At 32.3% G+C, this 12,069-nt stretch overlaps 1 protein-coding gene across 1 annotated transcript; it reads right to left on the bottom strand.

Annotated features, from left to right (window-relative positions):
* Window positions 1–9,092: 9,092 nt before the first annotated feature.
* Window positions 9,093–11,827, bottom strand: LOC107824749 (uncharacterized). The gene is made up of 5 exons (XM_075242161.1): window positions 11,420–11,827; window positions 10,619–10,770; window positions 10,437–10,534; window positions 10,111–10,186; window positions 9,093–9,584 (listed from the first exon to the last, which is right to left on the bottom strand). Exons 1-5 carry the CDS (start codon window positions 11,497–11,499, stop codon window positions 9,361–9,363), a joined length of 630 nt encoding a protein of 209 aa, XP_075098262.1. The 5' UTR covers window positions 11,500–11,827; the 3' UTR covers window positions 9,093–9,360.
* Between the last annotated feature and the right edge of the window lie 242 nt (window positions 11,828–12,069).

Below are 12,069 nucleotides of genomic sequence, written 5' to 3' on the forward strand. Positions count from 1 at the left end.
TTTAATCACTTGAAGTAAATAAGGATCCGTTCCAACCTCTAGAAGAGGATGAGGAGCTCTTTGGTCCTGAAATACTCTATCTCGGTGTAGATGGTGCACTTATTTATCTTGCTAATGCTAACAAAAGTGGTGCAGATCGTATTGGTAATGCAAATGCAGGTTATTTATCCGATACCCATAAAGCTCGATTTCAAACCGGCAAGCAGGGAGTGCATATGATTGAGATCAGTGATTCATTCGAGAAACATGTGGGTTGGAATGTGATAAAAGACCCACAATATTATACGGAGACAATGTTTCATGCATAACACTATTAAAGGGAGGATTTATAAAAGAAGATAGAACGAAGAACATTTCACCAGAATTATTCTACATACATGATCTTCAGGAAATTGTGACATTGATGTGCATCAAATTAGTTCAAGTGACAATCCAACAGATTATCTTTACCAACATCAATTTTTTGAGAATATGGTATACAAGATTGGAATGCGAAAACTCAAATATTTGAAATAAGGTTTCCTTCAGGGGGAGTAAAATGTGTGTTGTACTCTTTTTCCCTTACTAAGATTTTTCTCACAGGGTTTTCCTTATAAGGTTTTTAATGAGGCAGCCAACAATGCGTATTACTAAATATGTGTACTCTTTTTCCTTCACTAGAATTTTTTCCCACGTGGTTTTTCCTAGTAAGGTTTTAATGAGGCACATTATCTTTTAATGAACATCCAAGGAGGAGTGTTATAAATATATTATATTATGAATGTTCATTTAGTACTCCGTTGTAAATAAGCTTCCTGAAGAAGCTTATCCATATGGGACTCCACCGTAAATATATTTATCTATTTAAGTACTCTATTGGAAATAAGCTTCTTCACTTCGATACCCGGTTATGGATAAACATTACCCCCATTGGAAATAAGCTTCCTCAAGAAGCTTATCATTTCGGTACCCGATTATGGATAAACATTAATCACATTAGAAGATTATCCATACCGGGTATAATAAGTTTATCCTTTCAGTACCCAGTTATGGATAAACATTACCCCCGGTAGAAGATTATCCATACCGGGTATAATAAGCTTATCCTTTCAGTACCCAGTTATGGATAAACATTACCCCCGGTAGAAGATTATCCATATCGGGTATAATAAGCTTATCCTTTCAGTACTCCGTTATGGATAAACATTGCTCTCAGTAGAAGATTATCCATATCTGGTATAGTAGCAGCTTACACAACAGCTTCCTTTCTTCTATAAATAGAAGAGATTTCAGTTCATTATGTACATCAGTTTGAATTCGAATAATATATCAGTTTCTCTCTATACTTGTCTTTACTTTATAGTCTTTATTTTATAACACGTTATCATTTTGCTTTCAATTTCAGATGAAATATTAGACTGTGTTTTTGTTTTTAGTTATGCAAAATATATTAGAATAAATTAATTTGTATATGATTTTAATCCAAAAGTTATATGAAAATCATTGAATTTATTTGTTCCAATACAAGAGATCGGCCCCAAACAAGATATGGTGCGTTCAAATATATACTTGTAAAATCAAATGCATAATTAATGAGTGGTTTAGACGTTAAGGGTTTCCCGTCAAAATCAAAACGTCCATTAAGTCTTACATTACTAAAAGAAGGTTTGGCCACAAAAGCAATAGGAGCGGAGCTAAAGTTTAAGTTGCGAGTTCGACAAAATTTAATAATTTTGATAAAAAAATATTTATATTCAGAAATTCACTTAATATGTATAAATAATTTATTAAGAATCAATTGTTTTTCAGAATTTATAACTCATAAACTCAAAATTCTATATATCTACCTCAGAAAAAGCAATATATATCTAATAATTTGTCATTAGAATTTAACCTAAGTTTGTCCGAGCTTGGCTCAAATTGACCTATCAATAAATATATGCCAATGCAAATTTCGAAATAATTATATAGACTAAATCTGATACCCGTACTTAGGACGAATTAAATTCGGATTCGCCATAGCACATGCCATTACGTAATTGATTATAGCATATGAAAGAAATATTTCCCCTCTTAATTGTCTAATTACATGAATAAGCAACTAAGAAAGTTCTGTTACGCTTTACCAAATAAGGACAAAAAATGCCTCAATGCGTAAAGGCCAGGCAATGAACATCGTCGTAATTGAGGTAGGGCCACGCAGAGACATAGCGAGGATTTGAAATTTATGTGTTCGAAATTTTAGTCCATTCAAATTACTGGGTTCTAAGTTAATAATTTGTATATATTTAATAAATTTCTTAAAATAAATATAGAGTTTGAACCAAAACTATTGCATTCGACCAAACCTGCATTATGTGCTGCTATCCTTTTTCTTTGAGGTGCAATATGGCTTTAAAAATTTGATGTTAACACTCCATCTACAACATTTTTCTTTTATTTTATTTTATTTATAGATGGATATATAATATAATATTCTCTATTTATAAAATCTTAAGCAAATGATTCTTTCGCGACTCAAACAACTAGGCGGAGCTAGCATGCGGGATACGGGCAGTAACTTTGGTCCAAACACTGTACTTGTCTTAAGAAATTTATTAAATATGTATAAATTAATTAATTTAGAACCCAATAACTTAAACGAACTACAATTTCAAATTCATAAACTTCAAATCTTAGCTCGTCTGCAAACAACTTGTGTGCATGCAAATGGGAGAGAGAATAGAAATGAAAATGAAGGGAAGGCAAAGAATTAATGGGAAGAGAGTTGGAAATTGACTGTGTTATTAAATTTTCCTATTTAATATACTTGATTCAGTAGTACAGAGGTTCATTTATATATACCAGTGAGAGTTCACTGTTACAACTTACATGTCATTATTGTATGGCGCAATTTCACAATACAAACTTATATATATATACACACAGACACATATGTAAACAAATACATATACACAGACACACATGAAAATATATGTATGAGAAACATTGCATGTGAACATAATTACAAATATGTACTCCCTCCGTTTACTTGTACTTGACACGTTTTGACTTTTCACGCCCCTTAAGAAATAATAAATGAAGTGCATAATTTACCATGATACCCATATTAATTGACGCATATTTTATTGGATTTGAGAAAATAATTTGAAATGAGTAATAAATACAGTGGGTAAAACAGGAGAAAAAAATTTGTCTTTTCTTGATATGCGCAAAAATAACAAATAAAAATGAAAATCTATTTTTAGTATATATGTCAAGTAAAAATAAACGGTTTGGAGTAGTTGCTAATAATTAAATGTGATTGTCTACATTTTAATATTACATTGTGATTGTGTAGCTATATTTTAATATTGCATTATAACATAGTCAAAACAAAGTAAAAAGTAGTTGTGAATTAATAAAATATATACGCACACGCACACGCACACGCACACGCACACGCACACGCACACGCACACACACAGTGGTGTTCAATATTTTGAAGTGTATATATGTGGGGGGGGGGGGGATAGTAAAAGTAGAGGTAGGTGTACATTTAAATATAGATCTAGTGGGGCATGTATGCAAGTCACCATCCAAGTACCCCCTATTAAGCTAGGAATGTGTAGCATTAAATTTGCATGCTTCCCTTTAACTTCCCAACTGCACAGCCTTTTTTTTTTTTTTTTAATTTGTTGTAATTAATTGGGGTCATTAAATTTTTAATGTTTTTTTTTGTTGAAAAAGACCTACCTATATAAATCAACTTTGTTGTATGATGTCTTGGTTATTTAAGATAATTTAAGACGGTCTGTATTTAATTTTCATGATTCACGTGATTCTCAAAACTAAACAGTGTTGTTTTTTTTGGAAATAAAGAAAAACTTTTTGGATTTATATATATATATATATATATATATATATATATATATATATATATATATATCAATTTCTAATTCCAGTAATGTAAAGCAAAGGAAAAGAGAGCAACAATTCCATCATTCACAGTCATTAAAGATCTTTAAAGTTTTGAATTCGAATTTGGGTTTTAAAAAATATTATTGTTTGAATTGGGTGTTGTTGCAAACAATTGGGAATTCTCTTTACGTCTCTCTCTATCTCTCAATTCCTAATTCCAGTAATCTAAAGCAAAGGAAAAGATAGCAGCAATTCTACCATTGACAACCATTAAAAGCTTTGAATTCGAATTTGGGTTTTCAAAAATCATTATTTGTTTGGATTTGGTGTTATTGCAAACAATTGTGAATATTATTTGGAGTTCATATCTCATTTTTAGGGTGTTTTGGTGAAGATTAGACTTGATTTTGAGAAGAAGAAGAAGAAGAAGAAGAAGAAGAAGAAGAAGAAGAAGAAGAAGAAGAAGAAGAAGAAGAAGAAGAAGAAGAAGAAGAAGAAGAAGAAGAAGAAGATATGGCATACATTATTGTATAATATATAATTAGTTGTATAAAATTTATTTTTACTATGTATAAATCAGATACAAAATATACAAAAAACATATTGTATAAAAATTGTATTTAAGTGGTGTGATATTGTAGTTGTATATAACTAGGTAGAAATAATGTATGAAAGTTGTAGATAAGTTGTATAATATATAATTAATTGTATGAAATTTGTTTTTACTATGTATAAATCAGATACAAAATATACAAAAGACATATTGTATAAAATTTGTATAAAAATTGTATTTAAGCGGCATGATATTGTTGTTGTATATAACTGGATAGAAATAATGTATGAAAATTGTAATTATATAACAATTGATAAATGCTCTGTAATGGCTGAAAGTAATGCGTCGTAACTTGACTCCGAGTTTAGCTCTAGAGCTGAAGTTTTTGTTTTGTAACTGTCGAACTTTAGCTCTAGAACTGAAGTTTTTGTTTGTAACTGGCAAACTTCAGCTCTAGAGCTGATGTTTTTGTTTTGTAACTGTCGAACTTCATCTCTAGAGCTGAAGTTTTTGTTTGTAACTGGCGAACTTCAGCTTTTATTTTGTAACTGTCGAAGTTTTTGTTTATAACTGGCGAACTTCAGCTCTAGAGCTGAAGTTTTTGTTTTGTAACTGTCGAACTTCAGCTCTAGAGCTGAAGGTTTTGTTTGTAACTAGCGAGCTTCAGCTCTAAAACTGAAGTTTTTTCTGGAAAAGTCAGCTTTTTATGTTATCGTCCACTTTAAATGCAACAACCTCATTTCGTCTAACTCACACTCAACTTTGCTCAACCATCTTTATTGTTAAGCAACTGATATTCGAAAATACATTATATAGTTCTATTATAGATTCAGACAACACAGATTTTTCTTTTTCTGAACACAGAAAAATCTAATTCACATATACAAAGTTAGCTTTCTACTTGCTTCAATTATACTTTTGGCTATAGCAATAAGTTTCTCCACAAATTATGTTGGAAAAATTCCAAGTACTAGAGGCTCTTTCTAAAAATGAATATTAATTTCTTGAAAACGAAATCCTAGATAAAAACATTGTGTGAATACAGATTATATACATAGCCGTAACAGATTTCTTACAGAAAAAGGAGAAGGAGAAGTTTGAAAAAGAAGAGTCGGATATAACTTGAGAAGGAGAAGGAAGAGGAGAAAGAGGGCTAAAATTGTTTAAAAAGTGAGTACAAGTTTAAAGTTTTTTAAAAAATGGGTATAGGTTATATGAGAGCAACCAAATAGGACGCCCCGTGCAATTTTTAGAAGCCGGCCTTAGCTCAAGTTTAAAATGGGCTTATAATAGTCTAACCCAGCTTAACATAAATGGAGTGAAATTCAAAAATAGCCAGATTTACAACCGGTCTTTCAAAAATAGCTCAGTTTCAAAAGTAATTGAAATTTAGCCACTTTTCATGTAAAGATAAATCTGAGCGAAAATACTGTTCAAAACCCGGAAAATACACCAGTATATTATGCTGGAGTTCCAACATAAGTATACTTGAACTCCAGCATATTATACTGGAGTTCCAAGATAAGTATGCTGGAACTCCACCATAATATGATGGAGTTCCAGCATAAGTACACTAGAACTCCATCATAATATACTGGAGTTCCAGCAAGTATATTGGTCCAGCATAATATACCGGAGTTTTGAGCACTGGTGCTCCAGTCTCCAGTATATTATACTGGAGCCAACAAAGTATATCGGTCCAGCATAATATGTTGGAGTTCATACACAGGTGCACCGAACTCAGTATATTATGCTGGACCGGTCTCTGCTGCAGCAAAATAGTGGCTATTTTTCATTGACTTGGTAAACGCTGGCTATTTTTGAATGACCAGTCCAAAAACTGGCTATACCGTGCTATTTTAACACATAAATGGGCTGTCGTCCAGCCCGTGGGCCAGACCTCTCTTACTTTTTTTCTTAATGAAAATCTACGTGGTATTATGCCCTATGGAAACGCCAGTTAACACAGAGAAAGTTATCCTCTATAGCCCCTTAAATTTTTTATAGCCCATATTTTTGTCCATTGACACAAAATGGTCCTCCGACCCAACCCGAAATGTATATTTTGTATATTTTTTGTATAGTGACAGTCTATTTTGTATATTTATTGTATAGTAACAGTACATTTTGTATATTTGTTTGTATAGTGACAATCTATTTAGTATATATTTTGTATAGTGACAGTCTATTGCACATAAATTGTATAGTGACAATCTATTTAGTATATTTTTGTATAGTGATAGACTATTTTGTATATATTTTGTATAGTGACAGTCTATTGTATATAAATTGTATAGTGACACTCTATTTTGTGTAATTCCCTTACACTTCCATGCTTGCCCGTTAGGGACCATTAAATCTCGTGAACACAAACTCCTGGCAAACATGGCAGAATTCATAAATGGATTGTCCATGGACATAATATTTATATTTTTTATTAAATAATTGATTTGCCAAATTAAATATATGTATATTTGCTTAATATTTCTACTAATTTTAGGATTTGTTTTACTCATCCATTTTCTAAACTTTAATTTCATGAACTTAGCCCAGAAACTCCACCTTTGTAATTTGGGGTGAAATTCAAAAATAGCCAGATTTATAAGTGGTAATTGAAAAATAGCCACAGTTTCAAGAGTAATCGAAATTTAGTCACTTTTCATACACTACTAGAAACCAGATAATTTCCGTCCAAGAATTTCCGACATATTTGGTCATCCTTGTATTTTGACTTTAATTTGGTCGCAAAAGTCAACAAAAATTGCTTGACAGCAAAAACATATTTGGTCATCCTTGTATATAATGTATAAAAATAATTATTTATTAAAAATTTACCAAATTTCCGACTGATTTCGATCGAAAATTGGTCAAATATTTGGTCATCCTTGTATATAATGTATAAAAATAATTATTTATTAAAAATTTACCAAATTTCCGACTGATTTCGATCGAAAATTGGTCAAATATTTGGTCATACTTGTATATAATGTATAAAAATAATTATTTATTAAAAAATAATTATTCGTCAAATATTTTGTCAAATATTTGGTCATACTTGTATATAATGTACAAAAGAATTATTTATTCAAAACTTTCCAAATTTCTGACCGTATTCGATCGGAAATTGATCAAATATTTGGTCATACTTGTATATAATGTACAAAAAATATTGTTTATTAAATTTTTCCAAATTTCCAACCGAATTCGATCGAAAAAATAATTTTAAAATAATTAAAATATAAATTTAATAATATTTGTGTGTGTATGTGTGTGAAAATAATAAATAGCTTTTAAATAAAAAATATTTTATACATACATATATATATATATATATATATATATATATATATATTAGTAGGCCATGTAACGATAAATCTGAACGAAAATACTGTTCAAAATCCAAAATATATTCCAGCATAATATACTAGTCCAACATAATATGCTGGAAGTTCATACACAGGTGCTCAAATCTCCAGTATATTCAGGGGCGAATCTACATATTGATTTTGGGTGCTGAAGCACCCATTATCTTTGACAAGATTTAGTAAAGTTGTATAGGTAATTATAAAAATATTTAGATAAATATTGATTGAGCACCCATAACTAAATTCTTTTTCCCTCTTCTTTCAAAGTTTTTATCAGTGAGCACCCACGACTTTAAAATCCTGGATTCGCCACTGAGTATATTATGCTGAAACTTTTCGTGTGCTGGATTTCCAGCATAATATGCTAGAAGTTCATACACAAGTGCACGAATCTCCAATATATTATGCTGGAACTTTCCGTGTTGCAGCAAAATAGTGGCTATTTTTCAATGACTTTGCAAACACTGGCTATTTTTGGTATAGCCAGTTTTCGGACTGGTCATTCAAAAATAGCCAGTGTTTACGAAGTCAATAAAAAATAGTCACTATTTTGCTGCAACAGAGACCGGTCCAGCATAATATACTGGAGTTCGGTGCACCTGTGTATGAACTCCAGCATATTATGCTGGATCGGTATACTTTGCTGACTCCAGTATAATATACTGGGGACTGGAGCACCGGTGCTCCAAACTCCAGTATATTATACTGGACAATTATACTTGCTGGAACTCCAGTATATTATGCTGGAGTTCTAGTGTACTTATGCTGGAACTCCAGTATAATATGTTGGAGTTCAAGCATACTTATGCTGGAACTCCAGTATAATATACTGGCGTATTTTCCGGGTTTTGAACAGTGTTTTCGCTTAGATTTATCTTTATATGAAAAGTAGCTAAATTTCAATTACTTTTAAAATTGGACTATTTTTGAACGACCAATTGTAAATCTGGCTATTTTTGAATTTCTCCCAACTACATGAGGTCGAGGTTGACTTGTATTGGGCTAAAAGGCTACCATTTTAATGGGCTAGACAAATACCAGCTCAACCCAATCAAATTAGCAGGCTTGGTTGGATCGATTTTACCGACGAAGTTCATTTTGACGGCTCTAGTTTTAAGGTAATGCAATATGGTAATCACCAAAAAATTAGCTGGGCTAGCCACTTTTTAGATCGTAACAAATATATTAGCAAAGTAGCCACTGGTCTGACTATATTAACGTTTGTCCCTAACTAACGCATGGAACAACTCCTGCAATCGGTGTTGGAATCTGGAAACATAATAGAAAAGAGAAAATTAAATCGAAAAAGGAACACATTCTAGTTTTCACAAAAACACCAGTTTGATACAGTTAGATTTTAGCCTTTTTTCTTTTGACATCTCTAGCCCCTCCTACATTTTCATCTTCCATATTTCTTAATTACATTTTCTATGCCCCCCTCTACATTTACATAGCTTTCTCCCCACTCTTAGTGTGAACAAACATCCTGAGGATTTTCAACAACTATGATATACAATGTTAGATTAATCTTTGTGCTTTTAAACTGCAGTTTTTGTAACAATATTAAGCCACTTGTATGGTTGCTGGTTTAGGATTTCCTTCACCAGATTTAGCCTTGGGTTTAACTGCTCGCGACGATCTCAACGTTGATGGTGAACTAGATTTTGGAGAGGAAGTCGACTTCGGCTTCCTCCGTTTGTGTTTCCTGGGAGGACTAGGAACATCTGAAGTTGTCATGTCCTTGTAAATGTTAGCTGCTGTTTTTTGTCGCGCTGCCTCTCCACAACCTGTCCAAAAGAAGCGATATTATATATATATATATATATATATATATATATATATATATATATATATATATATATATATATTAATTAAACAAAGAATACAATTTACACAAGTAATTCATGCTTTGAATCCTAAACAATAAAGAAAAAGTTGGGACGTATTCACATACATATGCGTTTCTTACCAATCTATTTAATGCTATATTAAGAAGTAATAACCTGCATGATGATTGGAGAATATTATTGGACTGCGACATGCTTATAGTGTTTTGAAGAAATCTTTTGGTTGTTAATCTCAACAAAAATAACGTTGGTGAATTTTTCTTATCTGTCTAAATCCTGGTAGGCAGAGTTACTTGGTACCTATATTAATAGAAGATACCATGTACTCGCCGATAATTGAGATGCACACAAACTGACCAGGATACCATCGGTATAAAAGAAAGACATCATTGGTTGTTAATTGTTGGCTTATTCAGTACATTTTTCTGGTGCGCAAAGGGGAAAAAGAGTTAAAAGTAAAATTAACCTTGAGATGACCAAGCAGAACCAGAACTACCAACAGAAGTTGCTGCAAATTCCGGCCCTGCCTTGAATGCTTTCATCTTTGATTCCACACAAAATAAAACCAAAAAAAAAAAAAAAACAGAAATGTCAGGTATGACATGTATTTGTATAATAAAGCAATTCAAGTTTAAGGGTTACAAAATGAAAAAGTATATCACCTAACTATAGTTAAATGGTAACGCCGATATACAAGACATATATCTTGCATTTGGTATAAATATCAGGTGCGAGTAAATTTTTTCGTGACGTAAATATGTGAATATAAGAATGATGGAAAGATAAACATACCCAAGTGGGTGTATTTCCAGAGGGACCTTCCCAACCAATATGTGCCACATGTTTAACATCAGTTGGACATCCTATCTCCAACTCCCTCTCCTTAACAACTGTAAATTACAAAAACATTTTTGCCTTAGCCTCAAAATTAACCCAAAAAACACACAAATTCCATTGAAGGGAAATGGCATTACCAAAAATACTGGTGATATATTTGTAAATCCCCTTCACTTTGGTTGCCATGGTATAGATTATAAAGCCCCAAAAATCCAAGTGTATTCTGCTTAGAGATGAAACAGAACACAAGCAAAAGGACCACGCCAATAGGAAGAACTGATTCCTTTGCCTAATCAAAAGACAAACACATTAAACAAAAAGTTAAATTAGAAAAAAAATTACACTTTTCATATGTAGATAAAAAAGGCACATTGCAAAAGGCAAATGGATCTAAATTCCGAAATGGTTCAATTGAATATCCATCACCGAAAATACACAGTAAAGAAAGGGTACAACAATTCGAGGTATGATATTCTTGTCCGGTGCACAAAGCATCCCGCATTCACGCGAGGTCTAGGGAATGGACGCACCCCAATCTGGTGTGATGTAGGCAGTCTACTCTAATGCAAGCATTAGTGGCTGATTCCACGGTAGGTCACACAGAGACAATTTTACCATTGCTCCAAGGCTCTCCTTCTAGGCAGAGGCAGACCTACGCTATACCGAGAGGGGTCACCGGCACCCATAAAATTCGGCGAAAATTTCAGGTATACTTGTATGTCTTTAGAAAATAGTGATATATTAATAATGGACACTCTATAGACAAAACAATTTTGGTTGAATCTAAAAGTACACCCCCAACCTTCAAATCCTAGGTCCGCCTGTGCTTCTAGGTACGACATTTTTGGGTTTTTTTAAATCCCCTTATTAGAATTCCAACGTTCTTGATTGACAAAAGGAAAAAGAAGACAAAGGAATGTAATGACACAATACAATACCGTTTTAGGTAAACGCTTAAGCCATGCGGAAAGAAAGGAGATGAAAAAGGGAAGCTTATTTTATCTCCTCTTAACTGCATTCCCCATATATTCTTTCAAATATTATTGATATTATATGCATGCAACAAGCATGCATATATGAAGAACAAATTAAAGAAAAGGAAATTAAAAAGCCAGAAAGTTGGTGGATCCAAAATGAAGGAGAAAAGATATGATATTAGGGCAAAAATTGCCCAGAGGATCGAGTTGAAAAGAAACCTTTGTTTTTTTCCTCTCCTTTTCTCTATTAATTGTTTGAATGGGGCAAATTTTTTGTTTGGATAATCTAAAGATAGAGAGAGAGGGAGAAGGAAGAAAGAGGGATGAATAATTAGAGAAAGAGAAAATTAAGAATTAGAAGTAGAGGTGGACAACTACCTAAATTGTCCCAAAGGAAAGGTTGAGAGGTTGGCTTACAAATAACATGGACGGAGAGAGAAACACAAGAAACCATGTATTATTATTTATTTAATTTAAAATGGTGGTGTTCAAACGAATTTGGTCGCACCTCAATGATTAAACCACATATTTTTAGAGTATTTTTTATTAGAATAAGTGTCGAGTGATTTTATTCATCAACGCTCATATAGATGAAAGAAATTAGGAAAAAT

This window comes from Nicotiana tabacum, chromosome 21 (assembly GCF_000715075.1).
Source record: "Nicotiana tabacum cultivar K326 chromosome 21, ASM71507v2, whole genome shotgun sequence".
Lineage (NCBI taxonomy): Eukaryota > Viridiplantae > Streptophyta > Magnoliopsida > Solanales > Solanaceae > Nicotiana > Nicotiana tabacum.

Coding starts and splice junctions, on each gene's coding strand:
- LOC107824749 (XM_075242161.1), bottom strand. CDS start 11,499: ATGCAGTTAAGAGGAGATAAAATAAGCTTCCCTTTTTCATCTCCTTTC. Junction 10,535..10,618: donor ATATATCACCAGTATTTTTG/GTAATGCCATTT, acceptor TGTAATTTACAG/TTGTTAAGGAGAGGGAGTTG. Junction 10,187..10,436: donor CTGGAAATACACCCACTTGG/GTATGTTTATCT, acceptor GTGGAATCAAAG/ATGAAAGCATTCAAGGCAGG.